The sequence below is a fragment of the Heterodontus francisci genome, chromosome 22, assembly GCF_036365525.1.
Source record: "Heterodontus francisci isolate sHetFra1 chromosome 22, sHetFra1.hap1, whole genome shotgun sequence".
Lineage (NCBI taxonomy): Eukaryota > Metazoa > Chordata > Chondrichthyes > Heterodontiformes > Heterodontidae > Heterodontus > Heterodontus francisci.
The window spans coordinates 47,940,418-47,967,699 of record NC_090392.1 but is presented as its reverse complement, the minus strand read 5'-3'; the positions used below and the strand labels follow the sequence as shown (position 1 = coordinate 47,967,699).

General features: G+C 45.9%; 1 protein-coding gene across 1 annotated transcript in view; it reads right to left on the bottom strand.

The window, feature by feature from the left end:
* The window catches only part of LOC137381558 (kin of IRRE-like protein 3), a 252,294-nt gene that overhangs the window by 65,017 nt on the left and 159,995 nt on the right, over positions 1 to 27,282 (bottom strand). The window contains exon 6 of the mRNA XM_068054252.1: positions 11,759 to 11,864. Within this exon, the coding sequence (XP_067910353.1) occupies positions 11,759 to 11,864 (106 nt within the window). The remainder of the gene's footprint in view (positions 1 to 11,758; positions 11,865 to 27,282) is intronic.

The window sequence follows — 27,282 nt, the reverse complement described above, 5'->3', positions numbered from 1 at the left end:
TCATCCCCACTATCTCAAGGACAATTTGGGATGGGCAATAAATTCTGGCCTTGCCAGCGACACCTACATGCTGGGAATGATTAAATTATTATTTTTTTTAAAACACAGCCCTTGACATTATATGGCATTACCATTGGTGAATCCCCCCAACATCAATATCCGAGTGGTCACCCTTTGACCAGAAATTCAACTATAAATACTATGGCTACTAGAGAAGGTCAGAGGCTGGGAATTCTGTGGTGAGTTGCTCACTTCATGGGAATAATGCAAATTTCTTTCTTCTCTCAGCATTTTCTCTGGTGTCAGCTGTGGTTTAGGAGGTAGCTTTCCTACCTCTGAGTCAGAAGATTGCGGATTTATGTCCTACTTCTGGACTTAAACAGATGACCAAGGCTGACAGTTGAGTACTGCACTATCGGAGGTGCTGCCTGTTGGATGAGATGTTAAACCTCTCAGGGTGGATATAAAAGATCCCATGGTGCTATTTTGAAGAAGATCAGGGGAGTTCTCCCCGTTATCCTGGCGAATATTTATCCCTCACCCAATATTACTAAAACAGTTCTGGTGAATGATCACAGACCTGAAAAGTTGTGCTGAACTTTCTAAACGTTGAAAGTATTCAGGAGGCGGGATCATTTCCAAGTCACTGCCACAGCGTGCTCACCAGCTTAATTTTACAGGAGGTGGCCAATTAGTAGGCCATGTCTGCATTAGCTTTCCAATTAGAAGGACGGGCAGGTTCTGGAGGTGGGAGTGTATACAGAATGGCCCAGTGCAAAGGAGGCCAGTAGCCCTCACTGTGTCACCAGTGAGAGTGCTGCTGAGAGCCAAGCAGCAGGAATGGCAGGAAAGTAATGGGGTTGCCATCAGTATCAGGGGAGCATTCATCCCATGATGGTGAGAAACATCTCTCTCCAGGAAAACCTCACTCAATCGCAAGGCTGTCACATGGGAAGCCAGAATCCTTGCCATTTTCTGCTGGTAACCATGAAAACTCTGTCAGCTCTCATGCAGCTCCGACTGTGAGTCACCTCCACTTCGTTGCCGGGATGCGGCGCTGGCAAAATTGCCGTGTGGTGTGAAAGTTGCTAATAATTAGTCACTCGATTTGATTGGCATCCCACTGGAGAAGTGTGGATTGCCAGTGTCGGACCCAGCCTTCCCCTGGGAAGAACAGCCAGAGGTGGGAACTCATCGGCAAATCGACCCAGCACCTTTTTTTCCCAATTTTCTTCCCTCCCCCTACCCCCCACTGCCTCCATTCCTGCCTCCAAGGCCTGGGAAAATTCAGCCCATTAGCTCTCTGTCCACAGATGCTGCCAGACCTGCTGAGTGTTTCTAACATTTTCTGTTTTTATTTCAGATTTCCAGCCTCCACAGTATTTTGGCTTTGTTTCACAAAAACAAGTTATGCGGTCATTATCGGGGAAGATGGTGGTGTAGTGGTAAGTCACTGAGCTAGTGGTCCATGGGTTCAAATCTTGGAGTTTAAATTTAATTAATGAATAAAAGTCTGAAATTGAAAGTAGTAATGATGTCATGCAACTATCATTGATTGTCATATAAACCCATCTGGTTCACTAATCCCCTTGAGGGAAGGAAATCTGCAGTTCTTACCTGCTCTGGCCTACATGTGACTCCAGACCCAAGCCATGTGGTTGAATCTTAACTGCCCTCTGAAATGGCCTAGCAAGCCAAGGGCAATTATGGATGGCCAATGAATGCTGGCCTTGCCAGTGATGCCCACATCTCATGAAAGTACAAAAGAAAAAGTACTGAGTGTTTGTGGGAACTTGATGTCCACTAATTGGCTTCTGTGTTTCTTATAGTGGCTATACTTCAAACGTGCTTTTGAATGTCCTGACGTTGTGGAAGGTGCTATATAAATGCAAGCTGTGGTTGTGAAAGCAAGGCTTTATGCTGGCTCAGTGCTGTTCCATTGGAAGTGCGAACCAACACTGCTTATGTGGAGCCGCACTGGCAGAGAGCTAGACCAGAGATGCTGGTGCCCCATCACCAACCCCTTACGTTTTTTCTTCAATGTGTAAGACATGTTGGTAGTTGTTGTGCTTCACCACCACTCAGGCTCCCTCACCTTGATCAACTGTGTTTTGAGTTTCCACAACAGTGACTCCACTTCAAATACACTTCGTTGGTTGTCAGGTGCTTTGCAGCATCTTGAGGTTGTGCAAAGTACTATAAAAATGCAATTTCTCTCTTTCTATCTCTGACCTACGAGTGCTGAGGGCAGCTGTAGTAGTTCCTACTGCTAGCCAAGGTGAGATCAGCCAAAAGACTCTCCTTGTCTGTTTGATTCAATATTGAAGCAGGAAGTAGAAATTCCATTGAACTGTCCGAAGAAGAAAGGTGTCCGCTCTCAGCAGGTGAGGACTACCCGACAGGATGAACCCTGGAAAAAGGAATCACTGGCACCTCCACCAGGCTACGATGATGTGTCTGCTCCTCCCACAGTAATGGTAGATGTACAGTAGTCAATGAAATCTCTCTCACACTGTCAACAGAATAATGGGAACAATAATTCACTTTAATATTTGCTTGAATAAAAGGTCTGAATTATGGATGAAAGTGGTGTCTTAATAATTTTTCTAGGCCACACAGATTTTATTTGTATGAATTTTAATAACTGCTTTCATTAAAAAAAAACACAGAAATGCAATAACTAAACACAGGCCATGAATCTAAGGAATATGTCAGAAATCCCTCGGCAAGTGGCAATAAATTCAAATTATGCTGAAAAATGCAGCCTCCGTGTTTACAATATATTTCATGAATGTTTTAAATAAATGGATGTAATTCACTTTTTAGGAGTGAGACCTCGCCTGAAAGATAATAACTGAGGTCATAGTGTAGCAGGCTGGCAGGTAATGACAGTGCAGTCTATACATGAGGGAGGAACTGGAATCCATCACCTGGACGTCTCCCCCACCCTCGTGCGGTTAGTTGGCAAGTGGGATTGGAGACAGTGTGCCTGCACTTGCCAGTTTCCCCTCCCTTGCTAGTGAACAGGCAGAAAGTCACAGGCTAGTTGTTGTTGTAGTGAGTGTAGAGGTGGAAAAATCCAGTTGTAACAAGGAGTGGCTCAGCCATGGTCAGTTGATGGGATTATGGGAGTTCTGCACTGTTGGAGGTGCAGTCTTTTGGATAAGATGTTAAACTGAGGTCCCATCTGCTGATTCAAGTGGACATAAAAGATCCCATGGTACAATTTCAAAGAAGAGTTGGATGAGTTCAGCCTGCTGTCCTGACCAATATTTATCCCTCAGCCACCATTAAAAGCAGGTTATCCAGTCATTATCTCACTGCTATGTGGGAGTTTGCTGTGTGCAAATTGGCTGCCACAGTTCCTACATTACAATTGTGAGTACTCTTCATTGGCTGTAAAGCACTTTGGGACATCCTGATGTCATAAAAAGTAAATTTTCGGAGGAGCTTATCACACCTCTAAAATTCATTTTGATAGGTAGTTCTGCTGGCAGAAGCTACCTGAATAAAGGAGTAAATATGGAAAGCTTTCCTTGGCTGATTAGTTCAGCTTATGCAGTTCTACTACAGTAAGGCAGAGTTTCATGGATCCAAAGACATGCACTTCCATAAAATGCACCACATGACCTTTGGTATTATGGATTGAGAAGAATAGTTTTAAAGAAATGGTGAGAGCTAAGAAAGTATCTACCAATTGATTTTTGATTCTGTATAATTTTATTTCTTAATAAACTACACTCATATTTTATTTAGCCTGATGTGTATTGTCTGAAATCCTAGTGCCTTCTGTCAGTTCAGAGAGATCTGGAAGAGATCTATGCACCGATTATTATTTCCAAACAGTCAATCATAAACTGTGGGACTGAAGTCACCTGTAACCAAGACCACATAGTGATGACAGCTTCCTTTCACTGATGGGCGTGGGCAAACCAGTTAGGTTTTAGTACCAATCCCAGCAACTTTCATAGTAATTTTCTGGTGCCAACACACAAATTACCTGATTTATTGGATTTGACTTCTCACAAATGCTGGGATGGCAGTTCTCTGTTCATTTGATCTGAAGGCTCTGAATCTCACAGGGTGCAGTTCCATGGCAAGGCTAGGGTGGTACCCGACCTAAGTGATAATATGAACCTAACACTTGGGGCTTGTAGACTGTTTTTCTTTGGGAGGGGAGAAGCCAAGCTTGATTCTGTCTTCCTATGAGGTCAACTCAGAGTGATTCTCCAGCAGGTGTCACTGGACAGCGATCAGAAAGGGGAGCTCTCACTCATTTCCCCCTCCAGAGCCCCGGGATACAGAGACCAGCTGGAGCAGCTCAGTCATTGGCCAGGATCTGCTAACTCAGCACAGGCCAAGGATGGAAGCTGGTCTGCATGGCTCATTCCCACAAGGGAGGTTGTTTAACAGAGCAGAACCTCTGACATCTGTCAGAACCTGTGGGTACGTGGCCCTCTTTGAACACTTAATGTTAAGCACAGAGGACTGAGGGGCAATCTGATTGAGGTGTTTAAAATTGTAACGTGATACGATAGGATACATACAGAGAAACTAGTTTCTCTGATGGGGGAATGCAGAACAAGGTAACAATCACAAAATTAGAGCTAGGCCATTTAGGAGGGAAAATAGGAAGCAGCTTATTAGACATTTAAAAATCTTATTTGGCACAACTGTCAAAGAATATGGAGTGAAGACGGGTAAATGGAGTTAAAGGTACAGATCTAATTGATTGGTTGAGCAGGCACAAGGGGTTGAATGGCCTCCTCCTGTTCCTATTGAGGCCACTGAGTCAACCAATAAACTGCAAGTATCCTACTAGCCTGTGGTTGGGCACAAGAGTGTGCCTGTGTGGGGATCCGTGAGCAATATTACCCCCAGTACTGGAGCAGCAGGCAACAATTCCCTTCGAGTGCATGTTGTTGTAAGGTGACTGTTGTGGAGCATATGTTTATTTTTATACTCTTGATATAAATTGAAAGGTCTGCCGGTGCTTCCATGAAGCATTTAGCACCTGAAGCTTCTGTCGTACTCAGGAGTTGCCCAACAGTGCTTACCCATCACTGTGTGACTGATCCCAGGACACTGCTGACCCTGCAGGGAGAATCGATGTGGGAAGAATCGATGGAGGGAGAATCAATGAAGCTTACTTCAGGCGGTTGATCTGCTTTGCCTTGTTACTGCCAGCTTATTAATGTTGGAAGCTACCCCCACAATCTTATGCTAGGCTCGTTCACAAGATCCAAGGTCTCTGGGCTGTGAACAGCAGTAAACAGAACAATGGCTTCCTCTCTCTGATCATTTCTGATTCAAATGCAATCCAGCAATTTTTTAAATAAATTACGAAAAATGCAATCTGACTGCGTTACTTGATTTTTCCGCTGGATGTTTTATTCAAATCCTTAACCTGCGAGGGTTTCAATGATGTATGATATGAATTAATACTTTATTAATATCAATTTGCATAATTTATATAATATTGTGCTATTCTGCTCGGTTCTGGCTGAGGGAGATGTGGGACCTCCAAGAGAAGGGAGTTTGGCAGCACACAGCGATGAATTACAAGGTCATTGCTCACCTGTTGGAGTATGCAAGCTGTGGCTAATTGCCAGCCCACGTTTAAATGGTCTGGGCTTCAAATTACATCAGATTGTAGAAAATTAACTGCCTGAAGGACAAATGCCAAATTTGGTAATTGTCCCTTAGTTGTAGGATATATGAAGGATTTACACAGCTCTCACTTTTTAACCTCTTTCATTTTGTCCAGTTTATTCGAATCTGTTAATAATCTGGAAATTGGTGGATATTGCACTCCTTTAACAGGTGTAGAACAGGTGCCTAAGGCTATATGGTGGGTAGCATTCTTGTGTACTTTCTGTGCCAGAGGTACACCACTCGCCATATTGGTAAAGGCAGAAAAGAAGGCATCCAGTTCCTGCCCAATGCAAATAAGGGGCTTAACATCAGTTTGAATTGGGCTGTGTTGAATGCATTCAGTGTGGGTCAGCTGCATTCAGGAAAGCCAGGGCCTGCATGCGGCCTAACAAGTTTTCCTTTAAAGGCATCCCTGGAGGCTGCTGCCACCTCCTATTTGAGGGCTATTGTTGGGGATGCAGCTGTTGATTATTCAGGAGAAAACTCTCTATGATTAGAAGACAATTATTAATCCAGCAGAGAAGCAGAGTTAACGTTTCAGGTCAGTGACCCTTCTTCAGTTCTGATGAGGGGTCACTGACCTGAAACGTTAACTCTGCTTCTTTCTCCACAGATGCTGCCAGACCTGCTGAGTATTTCCAGCATTTCTTGTTTTTATTTCAGATTTCCAGCATCTGCAGTATTTTGCTTTTATATTAATCCAGCAGTGCAGTTGTCATGGTACACTGAGTGTGTGCAGAGAATCCAAATCCTGCAACATAATGGCAGTGATGTGAATATCAGCACTGATCAACAGATGATCATAGAATACACAAGTCTTATAGTTGTGGTTAACTATGGGTTCTGGGGCTTTGGGCCCCAGCTGAGCTCCGATCACTGTTGTACAATTCTCTCCTGGAAACCAATGATTGTTTAACCATTGTCGCAGGAATCTTTCACTGCCAGACAACAGCTATGTAAAGATATTATCTGTATTTCAGTTATCATAAAACAGAACTACTTGTTTTTTCAGATTAATTCTTGGGATGTGGGCGTCCCTACCAATGTCGGCATTTATTGCCCATTCTTAGTTGTCCTTGAGAAGGTGATGGTGAGTTGCTTTCTTGAACCTCTGCAGTCTGTATGATGAAAATGCTCCTGCAGTGCTGTTTCGTTGAGAAATTCCAGGATTTTGATCCAGTGACGAAGGAAAGTCGATATGTGTTCAAATCAGCTTGGAAGGGAACTTAGAGGTGGTGGTGCCCCTGTGTGCCTGCTGCCCTTGACCTTCTTGGTGATGGAAGTCAAGGGTTTCAGAGGTGCCAGTGAAGAAGCCATAGTGAGTTACTGCAGTGCATCCTGTGGTGGAAGGTGTGGTTGTTTAAGGTGGTGAATGGAGTACCAATCAAGTAGATTGTTCATATACCCTGGTGTGGAAGGCCAGACATGCACTGAATTTAATGGCAGAGATTAACTCAACATATCTGTTTTCTAATGTTCTCACTCCCCTTCTGAAGGTGCTGACTCTTGCTGGAGGAAAACTCCAAAGGCTTCAGTCACCCAGCAGCACCTTGTTCCAGTGGCCACATGTGATCACTCAAGTCTGGTTCTGCCCTGAACGAACACCCGCACTTCCAGGAGGCGCCACTAGTTAGTGACCAAGAGTGGGATCCCTGGTAGATTGTTAGCCCTCTAGCCCAGAGATACTGACGCCAATAGTAACTTCCCAACAGCTGCCCTGGCTGAGATTAGCTAAATAAATGCTTGGCCAGGAATTATACCAGGGGCTGTGCAGCACATTGGGCCATTGAGAGGTTCTGCTGTAATTACAATAACCAAAAAAGCCTAAAGTATTTAATTTATTCTCCACTAAATGTAGCAGTTGATGACTTTGCTGGGGAGCCACATGCTGTTAGACCCTTCTCATTCTGAATGTTAGTTAAAAAAAAATCAATCATTTAATAGGCAGCATCTGCTGAGCCAGACTGGGCAATCCACATTCAGTCTGCTGTATTAGTTTGAGTTCATCTCCTTGTTTCTTATTTCAAAATGAAAGCAGCTCCCTCGTAGTGACTTGCAACAGTTGAGATCGTTGCCTCCACGAACTAATAATCTGCTATTCCCGTATTCCAGTCCTTACTCTTTCACTCACCCTTGCATGGTGGCAGCTTTAGTTCTCAAGGAGATATGGGATGATCAAGACTCCTAAGGCCAGGTCTCCATCTGGGCATCTCAGACCCCATCCCAGGGAGACCAGTAAGACACTTCCAGTGTTACAGTCCCTGTGCATGCAGTGTACCTCAGACACACAGCTCAGAAACATGATAACAGAAGTGGGCTGTTCAGCATCTCGAGCCTGTTGTCCCATTCAGTCAGTTCATGTTTGATCTGTACCTCAAATCCATTGACCCGCTTTAGCTCCATATGCCTCGATACCCTTATATAACAAAAATCCACCACTTACAGTCTTACAAGCTTCAATTGTCCCTCAGCTTCCACAGCCTTTTGGATTTCCATTATCGTCTTGTGTAGGTAAAACATACTTCCCGATTTCCCTCCTAACTGGCCTAGTTCTAATTTTAAGGTTATACCCCCCCTTGTCCTTGACTTCCCCGCCAGAGGAAATAGTTTCTCTCAATCTATCCTATGGAATGCTTTTAAAAACTCCTTTTAACATTTTGGGAGTTATTTTGGTCAAAAGGTGCTAAATGGGTGCAGTGATAGTAAGACTAGCCTGTTTGAAAGTCTGGGTTTAGCACACAATTTTGGTCCTAATTGCTGATAACCACAATCTGAATTTGCCTACTAAAGACACCTACAAGTTTAGCACTCAAGTGCTGCTCAGACACAATTTCCGTGGAGTAGTAAATGTGGGGCCCTCCCATCCACCATCCACCTCCACTGAAGTAAATGTGGGGCCCTCCCATCCACCTCCACTGAAGGTGTGGAGTGCTCTGGCTGACACAGCGGCAGGTTGCGGGATGGCTCAGGAATCAAAGGAGAGGGCACGCAGGTTCTCAGATACAACACTGGAGGTTTTGGGGAGGAGAAATGTCTTGCACCTGCAGAGAGAAGGACACCACCTCGTCCTTCTGTCCCTCTCTCTGCCAGGTCTCATCTCCTCCTCCCATTTCTCATCCAGACCAAGGGGACCCCTAGCAAGATGCTCATTACCAAACAATTCCTTTTTCCTGGTGACTTCTATAAGGTGTCCAATAACTTGGAGTAGCATAGCATTCACTCTTTGCAGGTAAAGTCCTCTGACAAGTTCCGGAATAAATGGTGCTCGAGTGTTGGTGAAGTCTGACAAAGTGGCCCAGAAAGTGGACAGATGTGTTTCAGGGGTTCTCTTTACAGTTCCAGTATCAATGTGAAATGGTCAGCATCCCTTTGGGTGGCACACAAAATCGACATCAACACCGTGTTTACTCCCAAACAGCTGGTCGCTGTTAGGACAGGGCATTCGTTGAAGAGTTAGCCACCAGAATGCCTCCTTTATGAGCATTAGCAGGCATTTTAAGTGCCAAACAGCTGTTTACCAGCCTCTGGGCAGTCGTTCCTAGTGCTGGCTTTAACTGCTTTTCAAGGATTGTGCTAAACTCGGGCTAAACTAACATTTCATCTCATGACCCTATCTTGGCCATCTCTTTAGTGCCTGAAGTATTTGGTGAAAATCACCCCCCAGTGACTCTTGAGCATTGAAACTGGCAGAACCTAAAACACATTGTCCCACTCTTCCAGCCATCTGCTGACGTCACCCATTGATCAAAATCACTGCCCAGTCTCTGCTTGATGCTGTGGCCCAGTCAACAATTTGCACAGAAGTGAGAAGTGTACAAGGTTTTCTCACTCCTTCTCGACTGGGTCACTCTAATGTCCTTCAGTAAAGGGGGCCTGACACCTCTAGTATCAGGCCTACATATGACTCCAACCCCATAACACTTGGCCTCTGGAATGGCTTGGCCTTGCATGCTTTGCAGTTGCAAAAAGAAAGCAGCCCAGCATCACCCTGTCAGGCCAATGAGGGATGGTTAATAAATGTGGCCTTGCCATACCATAATTTTTTAAACACGCTGGCTCATTGTCCTGGTAACTTGGTCAGGGAACCAGGGCCCTGCCTACCCAACCTACAGCAATGCAATAGAAGGTGTGGTACAGCAGTTTATGGAGTCTTCCTCACTGTTCAAGCATGAATCTACTGCAGCTTACACTCAGTGCTAGATTTTGTGCCTTGCTTCCCACTTCAGTATTTCCCATTCTCCCAGCCCCCTTTCCCATTGGTCCATATGTGAGCAAGGGCAATGAGCACTGACAGACTAATTCCATGGCCTGGGGTTTGGGGGGGAAGAGGCAGGCTAACCAAATCTTGTCCTTAGCCCATATTTACTGTCCACCAAGTAGTTGTTGAACATATGAACAATACGAATTAGGAGCAGGAGTAGGCCCCTCAGCCCCTCAAGCCTGCTCCGCCATTCAACAAGATCATGGTTGATCTGATTGTAACCTCAACTCTACATTCCCGCCTACCCCCAGTAACCTTTCACCCCCTTGCTTATCAAGAATCTATCTACCACTGCCTTAAAAATATTCAAAGACTCTGTTTCCACCGCCTTTTGAGGAAGAGAATTCCAAAGACTCACAACCTCTGAGAGTAAAAATTTCTTCTCATCTCTGTCTTAAATGGGCGACCCCTTATTTTTAAACAGTGACCCCTAGTTCTAGATTCTCCCACAAGAGGAAATAACTTTTCCACAATGACCCTGTCAAGAACCTCCAGAATCTTATATGCTTCAATCAAGTCACATCTTACTCTTCTAAACTCTAGCGGTTACAAACCTAGCCTGTCCAACCTTTCCTCATAAGACAACCTGCCCATTCCAGGTATTAGTTTAGTAAATCTTCTTTGAACTGTTTCCAAAGCATTTACATCCTTCCTTAAATAAGGAGACCAATACTGTACATAATACTCCAGATGTGGTCTCACCAATGCCCAGTATAACTGAAGCATAACCTCCCTACTTTTGAACAGTGGTCATCAGCAGGAACTCTGCTTTAGTAAGCTTAATTAAGTCTGGTAACAGAGTGGTTACGTTATAGGGCCACATAAACCACAAGGCCTGAACTAGTGATTGAGCTATGAGTTCAAATTCCACCACCACTAGTGCAGGGGAATTTAAATTTGGTTATGAAGTGGGACCAGCAGGGCAACATTCATAGATTATTTAGCATTTGGATATGTTAACAGAATATGGAAAAACTGTAGTTGTGAGGAATCAGGGCATAAAGAGATGTGTGGCAATGGTCATGGGAAAAGTTGTACAACTCAGAGCCTAATTGCCTCTACATCTGTGTAAATATGCTGTCCTTGCTTCACTAATCAAAGAGATAAGGGTGCAACTGCAGGAGGGACATTTTGCCATAAACCATGGGAGATGCCAAGCTTCAAGACTGGGGAGGAGATGGCAGGGGAATAATTAGTGGGGCAATAAATCCAGTTTATTGATCAAGCTGTAGACTTGGAATGTGTCAGGGGTAGTGTGAACAAATGAGTAATGGTGATTGTATCCTATAAATGTGAGTTTTAATTTCTATTTCACTGAGAAGCTGTTTGGGTGACCGGAGAACTTCTCCCTTGCACGGTGCTTGATGATTAAAAACCTTTATTTCCTTTAATCCCGTGGACTTGAGAGTGGTTATTTTCTCCACAATAGTTAATTAAATGCATCTGCAATAAAAAGTCAGTGTCAGTATTGGAACCAAGAATCTACAAGATTGTCATAAAAACCCATCTGGTTCACCAATGTCCTTTAGGGAAGGAAATCTGCTGTCCTTACCTGGTCTGGCCTGTATGTGACTCCAGACCTACAACAACGTGGTTGACTCTTAATTGCCCTCTGAAGTGTCTAGCAAGTCACTCAGTTGCCAAGACGGTGGCTCATCAACACCTTCACAATGGCAATTAGGGATGGACAGTAAATGCTGACTTTGTCAGTGACACCCATGAATGAATTAAAATAATAATAGATCACCAACTCCAGAACTGTTCTGGTCAATATGGCTCAGTTTTACCCTGCACTGGTTTGTGAACAAGGTTAATCCTACACAGCAGGAGATGATGTGATACCTGTACAGGCTGACAGCAGGGTTTGCTTTCGCAGAGCAGCGGAATCTCACTGTGCTTCCTTCCAGGACAGGTTGTGGCTCCACAGTCAAGTTCACCAGAGGCGGGTCTACAGGGAGAAAAGAAAAGAGGTAGATTGTTGTCAGCTCCATATGGTAACTCTCACTCAGAATGAGCAAGTTGTTTGCAAAAGTGACTGCCATGCAGTATAGTGAATGCAAAATCAATTGAGATAGACTGTTAGGCAGCCCAGTGAAAATGGAGTTAGTTGGTATAGACTGCTTGACAGTATAGGAAATGTAGAGTCAATGGAGTCGGAAACTACAATTCCAACTTGCATTTATATGGTACTCAGATGGTAGCAAAATGTGCCAAGCTTTGCATTGGAATATTATCAGACACAAATTGTCACTCTGCCAAACCATGATCAAAGAGTTGGGTTTTAGGAAGGTTCTTAAAGGAGGAAAGAGAGGCAGAGAGGTTTACGGAGGGAATTCCAGAGATTGCTGAAGACACGGCTGCCAATGATGAGGCAAAGGAGTTGGGGGATGTGCAAGAGGAAAGAATTTGAGGAATGCAGAGTGCTTGGAGGCTTGTAGGGCTGGGAGAGCTTACAGAGATAGGGAGAGGTGATACCATGGGGAAATTTGAAAATGAGGATGGAAATTTTAAATCTGAGGCATTTGTAGACTAGGAGACAACATAGGGCAGGGGTGATGAGTGATTGCAACTTGGTAGGGGTTAAGATACAGGCAAAAGAGTTTTGGATGAGCTTAAGTTTGTGTAGGAGGAAAGTTGGGAGGCCTGCCATTTATATATATAAAGTCAATGGGTGTTGATTAAAATAGGAAACATGGGCCGATTTTCCTCCTGTCTACAGGGCGATAGTGCAATTAAAACAGCAATGCAGCATTTACTGCTCTTTTTTATTTTTTATATATTCTTTCATGGGATGTGGGCGTCGCTGGCAAGGCCAGCATTGGTTGCCCATCCCTAATTGCCCTTAACAATCGAGTGGCTTGCTAGGCCATTTCAGAGGGCAGTTAAGAGTCAACTGCATTGTTGTGGGTCTGGAGTCACATGTAGGCCAACCAGGTAAGGATGGCAGATTTCCTTCCCTATTCCCAACAAAGTCCAGATCACCAGCATTGTGGTTGAGGCCTTGAAATGGGATATCCAATTGCCTCCTGGTATTGGGTGGGCTCCTCATGGAGATCTATGACATCAATAGGACTCTGATGCGATTTTGAAATACCAAAGTGGGTAGTGTGCAGTGTGCAGACTCTGCCCATTGGTTGTTGGCATTGAGCAGTCAGACCATTTGTGCTTAAAGAAGCTGTTGCAGGCCACTCATAAAATTTTAAAACACAGGTTTACAAAGGACTTTTAGAGGGTCAGGAGAGCCTATATAGCCCTGCATTGAGATTGCCACTTTTCCCTGTTAATTTCTCTGAACCATCTGGAAGACCCGGTAAAGATAAAAACAGAAAACGCTGGAAACACTCAGCAAGTCTGGCAGCATCTGTGGCGAGAGAAACAGAATTAACGTTTCAGGTCTGTGACCTTCCAGAGACATTGGGTTTTAGGTCATCTCTGATTTGCAGGAAACCTAAACTCTCCTCCTGCCAAATGAAAGTAGTCACATGAAAATCAAACCCATGGAATCATTTGGGTTAGAGTGTAAATTAGAATAGGGAACATGGACTCAGTTGGTGAAGATGTTGACGTGTTAACTCGTCTTCTGATGGCTGAGGTTGCCTTTGCCCAGATGTAGGTGGAACAGTCGATGGCAGGGCTCCAAAGGCGTAGGCCAAGAGTCAGGGCAGGGAATGAGCAGCCTGTCTGTACCTTGCTGAAACCACATGGGATGCACCACATGGAAGCAGTGGGAAGCATAAGAGAAATCCCAATGGTAAATATATGGGTGTCTGGCAAAATGCTATGTTGCCACTTTTCCTTTTCTTATAACAACACATAAAATTTATTCAAAAGCAAAATACTGCAGATGATGGAAATTTGAAATAAAAACAGAAAACACTGGAAATACTCAGCAGGTCTGGCAGCATCTGTGGAGAAAGAAACAGAGTTAACGTTTCAGGTCAATGACATTTCATCAGAACTCACAATCAGGGCTCTGATGAAAGGTCACCATTTCCATGCCTTGCCCATTATTGCATCTGGAAGTGACAAAACATGCCGGGACCCATTGGACAGATGTGCAATGGATGGATAAATGGTTGAGGATTGATTTTTTTAATGAGTGGGGGAAAGAGGTGGTTATTGCTGGTGGTAAGAACAGACCACAGGATTTCATTAGTGACCGTTTTTCCTGTGTGAGTCACCTCCAGTTGAACCTTAGGGTATTCCTGGCACCCCAGATAGCAATATATGTGGTTAGTCTGGCAATTGGTGCCCAATTTTCATATTCCTCCTCTTCCTCTTTAATGCTCATCTTATGATGAGTGATGAGCCCCTTCATCTTCCTTCACCTACAACCCTCTGCTTTGCAGTGTTGAGCAGGATGCAGCACACCATTGTTATTCCAGAGATAAAGACAAGAAATACTCAGCAGGTCTGGCAGCATCTGTGGAGAAAGAAGCAGAGTTAACGTTTCAGGGCAGTGACCTTTCATCAGAACTGGCAAATATTAGAAACGTAAAAGGTTCTAAGCAAGTAAAGTGGGGGTGGGGCAAGAGATAACAAAGGAGAAGGTGCATATAGGACGAGGTCACAGAATAGCTGACCAGAAGGTCGTGGAGCAAAGATATGTTAATGGTCTGTTGAAAGACAAAGCATTAGTACAGAAAGAGCATTAACGGACTGAAAATTGAACAGCCGCAAGTACAAACATGAAAAAACGGTGGGTAAGCAAACTGAACAAACTAAGATGAAATAAAATAAAATAAACACAAAAAAAATATTAAAAAAGAAAAAAGGAAAAAATAACTAAAAATAAAAGTAAAATGGGGGGCCCGTCATGCTCTGAAATTATTGTACTCAATGTTCAGTCCGGCAGGCTGTAGTGTGCCTAATCGGTAGATGAGATGCTGTTCCTTGAACTTGCGTTGATGTTCACTGGAACACTGCGGAAATCCCAGGACAGAGATGTGAGCATGAGAGCAGGGGGGAGTGTTGAAATGGCAAGCAACCGGAAAATCGAGGTCCTGCTCGCAGACTGAGCGGAGGTGTTCCGCAAAGCGGTCACCCAGTCTGCGTTTGGTCTCCCCAATGTAGAGGAGACCACATTGTGAGCAGCGAATACAGTATACTACATTGAAAGAAGTACAAGTAAATCGCTGCTTCACCTGAAGGGAGTGTTTGGGGCCTGGGATAGTGAGGAGAGAGGAGGTAAATGGGTAGGTATTAAACCTCCTGCGATTGCAGGGGAAGGTGCCGCGGGAAGGGGATGAGGTGGTGGGGGTAATGGAGGAGTGGACCAGGGTGTCACGGACAGAACGATCCCTTCGGAATGCTGACAGGGGAAGGGAGGGGATGATGTGTTTGGTAGTGGCATCATGCTGGAGGTGGCGGAAATGGTGGAGGATGATCCTTTGGATATGGAGGCTGATGGGGTGGAAAGTGAGGACAAGGTGAACCCTGTCACGGTTCTGGGAGGGAGGGGAAACGGTGAGGTAGAGGTGCGGGAAATGGGCCGGACATGGTTGAGGGCCCTGTCAACCACAGTGGGGTGGAATCCTCGGTTGAGGAAATAGGAAGACATATCAGAAGCGCTGTCATGGAAGGTAGCATCATCAGAGCAGATGTGTCAGAGACGGAGAAACTGGCAGAATGGAATGGAGTCCTTACAGGCGACAGGGTGTGAAGAAGTGTAGTCGAGGTAGCTGTGGGAGTCGGTGGGTTTATAATGGATATTAGTAGACAACCTATCCCCAGAGATGGAGGCAGAGAAGTTGAGGAAGGGAAGGGAAGTGTCGGAGATGGACCATGTAAAGGTGAGAGAAGGGTGGAAATTAGAAGCAAAGTTGATAAAGTTTTCCAGTTGAGGGTGGGAACAGGAAACGGCACCGATACAGTCATCAATATACCGGAAAAAGAATTGGGGGAGGGGGCATGAGTCGGACTGGAACAAAGAATGTTCGACATATCCCACAAAAAGACAGGCATAACTAGGACCCATAGCAGCACCTTTTACTTGAAGGAAGTGAGTGGAGTTGAAGGAGAAGTTGTTCAATGTGAGAACAAGTTCAGCCAGGCGGAGGAGGGTGGTGGAGGATGGGGACTGGTTGGGCCTCTGTTCCAGGAAGAAGCGGAGAGCCCTCAAACTGTCCTGGTGGGGGATGGAGGTGTCGAGCGATTGGACGTCCATAGTGAAGAGGAGGCGGTTGGGACCAGGAAACTGGAAATTGTCAAAATGACGTAGGGCGTCAGAAGAGTCACGGATGTAGGTGGGAAGAGACTGGACCAGCGGAGAAAAGATAGAGCCAAGATTGGAAGAAATAAGTTCAGTGGGGCAGGAGCAGGCTGACACAATGGGTCTGCCTGGACAGTCCTGTTTGTGGATTTTGGGAAGGAGGTAGAAGCGGGCTATCCGGGTTGCGGGACTATGAGGTTGGAAGCTGTAGAGGGAAGATCTCCAGAGGAGATGAGGTCAGTGACAGTCCTGTGGACAGTAGCTTGATGTTCGGTGGTGGGGTCATGGTCCAGAGGGCGGTAGGAATCCAGAGGAGGTGTTATTCCAGAGACCCTGGGAGGCAAGTATTAAAGGCCAACTCCAAACCTTTCTAAGTACCTGAAGCGCATCTTCGGCATTCCAATGTCTTTCTCAATGATAAGTGGTTCACGTCGTAGCATTCCTGCACCTCACTGGTGGTTCCTCACTAGTGTCATGAGCCAAGTTTGAAGGGGGTATTCCTTGTCTCCTATGAGCCAACTATTTAATTTACATCCCGGAACAGAAAGGCCTGGGATGTGGGACTGCCGCAGTATGACTGCATCATGACAGCTCCCAGGGAATCTGGTGCAGACCTGCATAACCATCTTCTTGTGGTTTCATACCCACTGCACACTGATGGATGAACATCCCTTGTGTTTATAAAAATTCCTTGTGCTTGGATTGCCACGTGTGCTATCAATGGCACCCATAACTACTCATCCTGGCTATTGCCAACTCAGGAGAGTTTATATAACTCCCAGCTCTGGAAAACAATTCATCTGTCATCTGCCTTATCATTTATGTGCATCCGACTGGGAGGTCCTCGATAGAGCATGGCTACCTGACCCGAACACGATGTGACCCGATGACATTTGTCGGTTTTGGGTCCGGTCAGGTCGCTCTTCCGGGTCCGGCATTCGGGCTCGGGTCCAGCCGGGCCGGGTCGAACACACTCTCTCACCACCTCCGGTACGTGGCTCCAATCTTAATGTACTTTTTAAACAACCTTTCAAGTCCAGTTACAGTTTTTGTTGCTTATCTGCACAAGCTTAAAAAGCGAAAAACGGAAGATAGGTTAACTGAACATCCCGGTGGTTGGATCGGGTCGGGCCGGGCGCAGGAAAAAAATGAAAGGACTCGGGCCAGGTCGGGCTCAGGTTGGATGTGGTTCTGTCGGGCTTGGGTGGGGTTTCATTTGCAGACCTTTAGTCCTCAATTTGTCTCCAATAGCATCCTGGAAGGAACCAGAGGCAAAAACACTTAGGGGCATATTCACAGCCACTGGTAATATGCATCTGCCAGGACCAGCAGGGAACATATATTCTTCTAAGAGGCTGCAGATGTCTGCCACCATCTTACTTGGTGGCCATGCCTGTGAAAGCACTGCTCTTCAGAGAGGTCAAGAAAGCTGCACCTCTGTCTGCAAACCCTGTTCCGTGGGGAGGGCTTCCTGTGCTCTTGGCCCCTCTCCTGTGCACCTGCTGGTGCCAGCACAGTTAGGTTGGTGTATATTTTTTATTCAGTCATGGGATGTGGGTGTCGCTGGTAAGGCCATCTCTAATTTCCCAAAGAAGATGATGGTCAGCTGCCTTCTTGACTGCTGCTATCCATGTGCTGTAGGTACACTCACAGCCAACACTCCCCCTAAGCTATGCAGCTGCACAGTAACCCAAAAGTGCCCTTGCAGGCCACGCACAAGTTACCCCCTTTAACTTACAGTGGGTGCGCAGGTGCGCAAAAAGTCTGAAGAGCCCACGCACTTAAATAAATCACCTGCACGCTAAAAAAAAGTGTGTTGCTCACAGTGCAGTTTGGGAGGGAGTTCCAGGTTTTGACTCAGAGACAGTGAAAGAATGACAATATATTTCCAAGTCAGGGTTTGGTAGGTGCTGTTGAACGAGGCTTGGCAAATTGTTGCAGTGCATCTTGCAGTTGGCACACACTGCTGCCACTGTGTGCTGGTGGTGGAAGGAGTGAATATTTAAGGTGGTGAATGGGATGCCAATCAAGCAGGCTACTTTGTCCTGATGGTGTCGAGCTTCTTGAATGCTGTTGGAGCTGCATTCATCCAGGCAAGTGAAGAGTATTCCAACACACTCTGGACTTGTGCTATGTAAACGGTGGACAGGTTTTGGAGAGTCAGGAGATGAGATTGTTGGATAACATAGGAAATATGGCCTCAGTTAGTTTCGACTGTTTCATTGTGCACTGAACGTGCACTTAATTGAAGCAGTAAAAAGAAGTTATGATTTGGTGTACCAATAGCTTAGTTTCAATGCACAAGAGTTGTGACAATACTTTCAGGGAAGAGAGTCTAGTTGCCACACATAATTGACAGGCTGAGCAAGACTGGCGGAATGGGTTTTCCTTTTATTAATATAGCTTTATAAATTACTTAAATACCTCATAGAGAGTACAAAAATATTGAACTAATGTCTGTCGCTATTGTTTGGTAGGCTGTCTACTTTCATCCATCGTTAACCACTGCATCAGGGATTGAATGCCGTCTCAGAGGCAAAATCCAATGAATATTCATGTAGCACATAGACTGAGCCTGTTACTGCTGAAAAGATATTCTCAGTGTGAGAATTCCCACAGTGCCAGATTGGCCATAGGCTCTGCTCCTGTCTAATAGTCTGCAACTATGGTATGCTGCAGTTAGAGCTGCTCTTTTTAACTACGAGCCTGAAGCTAGGCGTTTTATAATTCTCTGGTTACAGCATTCGATCAAGTCAAAGGAATGGTTATTTCTGAGGGTGAGACACTCACCCTCATGCCAGGGTAACTGTTCCATGACTGAAATTTTGCACCCACATCATTTAAATTTTTTTTTATTTCAGTGACTCTTGTTTCCAAAGCTGAAGAATGGAATATTGGACATTTCAAATATACAGGCCTCGATTTTAAACCCATTCCCCACTCCCAACCCCTGACACACTTCCAGCTCTGTTACTCCACATACTGATCCATGCACTCTCCAAAATAATCCCCGTGCTCTAGAAACTTCCAAAACACCACTCTGGACACTTGATTTTAAATCTCCCATCACCCCCACCCCAGATAGCAGGAAAGGGTTGACTGAAGGGGTAAAATACAAAAAATGGAGCTCCTGTCTCCAAGTCGCTGTGCATCTTGTAGATGGTACACACTGCTGCCACTGTGCGTCAGTGGTGGAGGGAGTGAATGTTTGTGGATGGGGTGCCAATCAAGCGGGCTGCCTTGTCCTGGATGGTGTCGAGCTTCTTGAGTGTTCTTGGAGCTGCGCCCATTCAGGCAAGTGGAGAGTATTCCATCACACTCCTGACTTGTGCCTTGTAGATGACGGGCAGTCTTTGGGGAGTCAGGAGGTGAGTTACTCATCGCAGGGTTCCTAGCTTTTGTCCTGCTCTTGTAGCACAGTATTTATATGGCTGCTCCAGTTCAGTTTCTGGTCGATGGTAACCCTGAGGATGTTGATAGTAAAGATTCAGCAATTATAATGCCATTGAATGTCAAGGGGGTTGGTTAGATTCTCTCTTGTTGGAGATGGTCATTACTTGCACTTGTGTGGCTTAAATGTTACTTGCCACTTATCAGCCACTTATCAGCTCAAGCCTGGATACCTATTTAAAAGCCATATTGTGCTTTCAAATTAATATTGGTCCAACCCTGTACTCCCACACTGGTCCAGCCCTGTGACTCTCCATATTGGTCTAGCCATGCTGCTCTTCATAGTGATCCAGGCCTGCTACTCCCTAGCCTGGTCCAGCTCTGATACTCCTCATACTAGCTCAGTTCTCCAATTCCAGCCCCCTTACTCTACACACTGGTAGCTGCTCCCAACACTCCTGATGCCAATCTGAGCCTCCCTACTATGGATACCTATGTATCGACATTAAGTGAGAACAGCATTGTGCTGTGCTGTAATGCTACCCACTGTTGATTGGCCTGCTGGCAATCACTATCCACATTCCCAGGTGAAGAAAGGCCTGCTGAATGACAGACCAGGCCCCTGCTGTGGCCTGTGGAACTATATCCTAGCAAGCTTTGCTGAAAATTGGGTAAGAAAGTTTCAAAATAAAGCATTTAAACAAATGATTTCCTTTGAAAAGGCAATTATGCAAAGCAATCAGGTCTGATAGTCCTAACAGGTTAGGTCTATTCAACATCTATTAGAGAAGATCTACCACTTTATCACGACCTATATTTACAGCATTTCTAAAGGTGTCTACAGTACAATTCCAGATTCTTTGCAAGGAAGTGGCTTTCACACAGTATTTAAATTTTTTAGCTGCCAGATGGTTCTCTATCTCTCATCCCCGGTGGTCCTATTTGACATCTGTTTGCCATTAATATTAAACAGTTACTCAGAAGATAGATTTCCCCCTCTGATCACATAGCGACTCAGTGCAGCACAAGCTAATAATGTGCCAGGAGCCCAGCGGGCTGCACAGCCTCTGTGTCGTTCCACTCTGCATAATTGTTGCATAAGAATTTTGTTGTGGTACAGAGGAATGGAAGTAGGCATTCAACACTCACCAAGTTACTGTAACACATTCCACAGCAGCAACTTCATAACAGTGTGAAGAAACTTTAATATCAGCAACATGCTTTGGATGGAAGGCTGCTGCCCTTTCTGGGATTACTTCAGCGCACAATGATTCAATGGCAAGAACATCACCAACAACACCTTACATTTATATAATGCCTTTAACTGAGTAGAAGTCCGAAGGCACTTCACGGGAGCTTTATCCAATAACATTTGCTGTGGAGTTACATAAGCAATGATAGTATTTGGGTGAACAAGACTTTGTGCGAGTTCGGACATGGGCAGCAGAGTTTTGAAAGAGTTGAGGTTTACAGGTGATGCAAGGTGAGAGGCTGGCCAGGAGAGCATTGGAATAGTTGAGGCTAAAGGTAATGGATTAAGATTAATTTTAATAAACAGGCTGGCCATTATCAAAATCCTGGAACTCCCTTCCTAACAGCACTGTGGCTGTCCCGACACCAAATGGACTGCAGCGATTCAAGAAGGCAGCTCACCACCACCTTCTCAAGGGCAATTAGGGATGGGCAATAAATGCTGGCCTGGCCAACGACACCCGCATCCCATGAATGAATAACAAAAACTACAAGACCTCACTGTCATATCCTTATCTTGGTCAGTTGCAGAAGCTCTCTTTCTTGAAGGTTCATCCACAGTCCCATCAGCTCCACTTTGATATTCCACCTGGTCTTTTCCAACTGGCAACCATTCCATCATCTTCCGAGACACAGGTAAAACTTCACATTGTAATCCTATCACTGTAACACTCTCGGCTCTGAGTTAAAAGGACATGGGGCCAAGCCCCACTCTCAGACTTTAGCACATAAATTTAGGCTAAGCTGCAGTGCAGTACCGAGGGAGTGCTGCACTGTCAGAGGTACCTTCTTTTGGATGAGACATTAAACCAAGCCCCCATCCGCCTGATTGGGTGAATGTGAAAGATTCCAAGGCATTGTCTCGAAGAAGAACAGGAAGTTCTCTCAGTTTCATGGCCAGCATTCATCCTTCAATCAACACCAACAAGACAGGTAAATTGGCAATTTATTTCACTGTTTTTCCTGGGAACCAGCTATGTGCAAATTGGTTACCCTACATGACAACACAGGCTACACTTCAAAAGTAATTTGGTTTTATTTGTTCCGAGGTGTGGGCAATAGATGGTCTACTCCTGAGAGGCCTTCTCTATGAACCACTGGTGGTGTTCCCACCAACGTATTAGGTAAGGAATTTCAGCATACTGACCCAGTGACGATGAAGGAACAGCAATAAATATTCAAGTCAGTTTGGTGTGGGACTTGGTGAAGAGCCTAGAGATGGTGTTTCCCTGATATTGCTGCTTTTGTACTTCAGTATGGTAGAGGTTGGATGGGAGGGAGAGGCTGGTGAAATAACCTTAGTGAATTGGTGTAGTGCATCCCTGCAAATCATACATACAGCAGTCATAGTGCGCCAATGGTACAGGGGGTGGATAGTGAGTCCAGTGGCGTGAGGGTGAATCAAGTGAACTGTCCTGTTCTGAATAGTGTCAAGTTTTTTGAGTGGTGTTTGTGATTGCACCTGTGAGTGCAGAACATGCTGCCATGCTCCATCACAACTGAGTTTTTTGTAAGTTGGATAGGCTTGAAGGGCAATGAAGTGAGACACACATTATCAGCCTTCACTTTTGCCATTATTGCCACAATATTATTAATGATGGCCCAATTAAGCTTCTGGTCACTGGAGACTTTTTTCTTACTCATTCATGGGATGTGAACATCATTAGCAAGGCCAGCATTTATTGCCCATCCCTAATTGCCCTTGAGAAGGTGGTGGTAAGCCGCCTTCTTGAACCGCTGCATCCATGTAATGTAGGTACACCAACAATGCTGTGAGGGAGGGAGTTCCAGGATTTTGACCGAAAGACAGTGAAGGAGCTGCGATACAGTTCCAAGTCAGGATGGTGTGTGACTTGAAGAGGAACTCGCAGGGGATGGCGTTCCCATGTGCCTGCTGTTTTTCTATGTGGTAGAGTCAGGGTTCCCATCATGTGCTAGGGCTCCTTGATGTCACACTCAATCAAATCCTGCTTTGATGACAAGGGCAGTCACTCTCAGCTCACCTCTGGAATTCAACTCCTTTGTCTATGTTTGGACCAAGGCTGTAATGAGGTCTGGATCCAAGTGGCCTTGGTGGAACCCAAACTAAGCATAGGTGAGCAGGTAATTGCTGAGTAAATGCTGCTTGATAGCTTAGTCGATGACATCTTCCATCACTTTGCTGATGATTGAGAGTAGACTGATGAGGCAGTAATTGGTCAAATTGGATTTGCCCTGTTTTTGTGGGCAGGACATACCTGGGCAGTTTTCCATATTGTTCGGTAGATGCCAGTGTTGTAGCTGTACTGGAACAGCTTGGTTAGGGACGTGGCTAGTTCTGAGGCACAAATCTTCAGTACTACAGGCAGGATGTTGTTAAGGCCCATAGCCCATCCTAAGATGGTGATGGTGGGGGTTTCAGCCCAGTCTGAGATATGCAAACAAATTCCATCTTTACTTCTCTGGAGCTCTTCTGCCCAATTTAGCTTGTTCCCTTGCTCTCCTGGTGCTGCAATGCATACATCCTCCTCCCTGAGATTGGTGGTCTCTTACCTGGCAATCCATCTAAGAGCCTGTCCTATAATCCTGCTCCAGAACAATGGGTCAGGGTCACACTGGTGTCAAAATCCTAACCAAGCTTCCCATAGCAGGAGGGTGGAAATTTAGGGTCTATTCTCTCAATGCTTTCTCGTATCCCTCTTTAATGGGTTTTCCCAAATAAACCACATCTAACTCCTCGCAGGCAACGTCCACATTATTCCTTCCTTCAGCTTTCTGTGCCCCTCGTTACACTGTGCTCACAATCCCACACAATCCTTCATGGAGTTGGGGCCTAATCAATTTTCACCCGCTGACATTGAACTGAAGGCAACTTTGTTTGTTTCCAAATCAACACATTTCCCAAGTGCCCAAACTCACCAGGAATATTCCAGAAATCCATCAAGTGAAAGCAAATTGTGGAGCAGCTGGAAAACCAGCTCACATCAGAGGGCAAAAAGCAGATGGGCAGTCTGATCTCTTGTGTTCTGATCATTGGAGAGACTCACACTGCTGATCACTAAGTTCAGGAAATACAGTGCCCTGTGCCACATACTCAGCATCTGTTCCCATCATTCTTAAAATTCAGCTCAAAAATCAGATGAAATAATTATTGTAAAGTTTTAACAATAGCATCATTGGTAGAACAGTTTGGCAGGAACTGTAGAGTGAAAGTGTGAGGGAGCTGGATTGATGTCAGTAGAGGCACAGGGCAAAATCTTCTGTACCTGGAAGATTCTCAGGCATTAGGAGTATTTCTAGATACCGACCCCAATGGTTTTTGAGTCCCGCTCACCTGTGCTATCTTCCCGGTGGCTGCCAACTAACAGGCCGGCTCCGAGTTCACCATCTAGTTAGGGATAGCGGGCATTTTGCATAGACCGGAGGCCAATTGCACTGCCCAAGGCTGTGGATGGCTGGCAGCCCCACTGGGAGAGGTGGGCACTATCGATGTAGTTAGGAGACTGCTAGGGTGCCTCAAGATGGAGGTGCCCAGTAAATGCTTCTAGAATTTTACAAATTAAGTTTGTTCACAGTTACCAGGCTATCATTGTGGTGGGGGAAACCCCTCCAGAGGATGGCCTGCAGCCATGGCTATAGCCCTCTGATCTCCCCAGATCTGGGACAGGGGGACTTAAAACAGGCATCAATGGCCCCCTGGCCTGCCTTGTGGGGGGAGATGGGGGGTTGCCTCCAGGAACCTGCTGGACTTCTGCCTCAGCGGAATGCTCATCTGCCATCGGGAAGATCCCAGTGGCCTCATCAATTTACTGCCAAATGGGCACTTACTGATTAGCTAGTTGCCACTGCTGGATGGGTAACCAGTGCCAGTCAGACCCCATCTCTGACATGATTGCTCAGGGGAAGAATCGCTTCAGGGAGCCGCCCCAAATCAAGATTTTTGAAGTTTGCTCCCGGTCCTGCCTCAAGGACCTGTCTCTGCGGGAGCAGGAAGATTCCACCCATGCTCAGTAACCCAGGGTGCTGGGGATAAATGGGTTACCCCTCAGCCTGGGCTGTGTTGGCTGATCTCAGCCAGGGCAGGAAGTGTGGGAGTGATTTGTACGTTCATCTCTTCCTCTTCTTTTGGGACTCCTTATCTCGAGAGACAATGGATACGCGCCTGGAGGTGGTCAGTGGTTTGTGAAGCAGCGCCTGGAGTGGCTATAAAGACCAATTCTAGTGTGACAGGCTCTTCCACAGGTGCTGCAGAGAAATTTGTTTGTCGGCGCTGTTGCACAGTTGGCTCTCCCCTTGCGCTTCTGTCTTTTTTCCTGCCAACTACTAAGTCTCTTCGACTCGCCACATTTTAGCCCCGTCTTTATGGCTGCCCGCCAGCTCTGGCGAACGCTGGCAACTGACTCCCACGACTTGTGATCAATGCCACAGGATTTCATGTCGCGTTTGCAGACGTCTTTAAAGCGGAGACATGGACGGCCGGTGGGTCTGATACCAGTGGCGAGCTCGCTGTACAATGTGTCTTTGGGGATCCTGCCATCTTCCATGCGGCTCACATGGCCAAGCCATCTCAAGCGCCGCTGACTCAGTAGTGTGTACAAGCTGGGGATGTTGGCCGCTTTGAGGACTTCTGTGTTGGAGATACGGTCCTGCCACCTGATGCCAAGTATTCTCCGGAGGCAGCGAAGATGGAATGAATTGAGACTTCGCTCTTGGCTGACATACGTTGTCCAGGCCTCGCTGCCATAGAGCAAGGTACTGAGGACACAGGCCTGATACACTCGGACTTTTGTGTTCCGTGTCAGTGCGCCATTTTCCCACACTCTCTTGGCCAGTCTGGACATAGCAGTGGAAGCCTTTCCCATGCGCTTGTTGATTTCTGCATCTAGAGACAGGTTACTGGTGATAGTTGAGTCCAGGTAGGTGAACTCTTGAACCACTTCCAGAGCGTGGTCGCCAATATTGATGGATGGAGCATTTCTGACGTCCTGCCCCATGATGTTCGTTTTCTTGAGGCTGATGGTTAGGCCAAATTCATTGCAGGCAGCCGCAAACCTGTCGATGAGACTCTGCAGGCACTCTTCCGTGTGAGATGTTAAAGCAGCATCGTCAGCAAAGAGGAGTTCCCTGATGAGGACTTTCCGTACTTTGGACTTCGCTCTTAGACGGGCAAGGTTGAACAACCTGCCCCCTGATCTTGTGTGGAGGAAAATTCCTTCTTCAGAGGACTTGAACGCATGTGAAAGCAGCAGGGAGAAGAAAATCCCAAAAATTGTGGGTGTGAGAACACAGCCCTGTTTCACGCCACTCAGGATAGGAAAGCGCTCTGATGAGGAGCCACCATGTTGAATTGTGCCTTTCATATTGTCATGGAATGAGGTGATGATACTTAGTAGCTTTGGTGGGCATCCAATCTTTTCTAGTAGTCTGAAGAGACCACGTCTGCTGACGAGGTCAAAGGCTTTGGTGAGATCAATGAAAGCAATGTAGAGGGGCATCTGTTGTTCACGGCATTTCTCCTGTATCTGACGAAGGGAGAACAGCATGTCAACAGTCGATCTCTCTGCATGAAAGCCACACTGTGCCTCAGGGTAGACGCGCTCGGCCAGCTTCTGGAGCCTGTTCAGAGCGACTCGAGCAAAGACTTTCCCCACTATGCTGAGCAGGGAGATTCCACGGTAGTTGTTGCAGTCACCGCGGTCACCTTTGTTTTTATAGAGGGTGATGATATTGGCATCGCGCATGTCCTGGGGTACTGCTCCCTCGTCCCAGCACAGGCATAGCTGTTCATGTAGTGCTGAGAGTATAGCAGGCTTGGCACTCTTGATTATTTCAGGGGTAATGCTGTCCTTCCCAGGGGCTTTTCCGCTGGCTAGAGAATCAATGGCATCACTGAGTTCTGATTTGGTTGGCTGTATGTCCAGCTCATCCATGACTGGTAGAGGCTGGGCTGCATTGAGGGCAGTCTCAGTGACAGCATTCTCCCTGGAGTACAGTTCTAGGTAGTGCTCAACCCAGCGGTCCATTTGTTTGTGTTGGTCAGTGATTATGTCCCCTGATTTAGATTTGAGAGGGGCGATCTTCTTGATGGTTGGCCCAAGAGCTCTCTTCATGCCATCATACATTCCTCTGATGTTTCCGGTGTCTGAGGCCAGCTGAATATGACTGCATAGGTGTTGCCAGTAGTCGTTTGCGCAGCACCTGGCTGTTCTCTGTGCAGTGCTTCTGGCTGCTTTAAGTGCTGCGGATGTTAAATCGCTGAGGGCTTTCTTGTAGTTCAACAGTGCAATGCGCTTAGCGGCTATGACAGGTTCCAGCTCTTCATTATGAGATTGAAACCAGTCTGCATTTCTCTTCGCACTTTTGCCGTAGGTGGTCAAAGCTGACTCATAGATGGCGTCTCTGATGTGGGCCCACTTGGTCTCAGCATCCCCTGTGGGAGTGTTTTGAAGGGCTGTTACAAGTGAATTTAGAAAATTTTTGTAACAGCTGTGGGTGAGAAATTCTGCTAGTGTTGATGCACGGGTGGCCCTTCTGC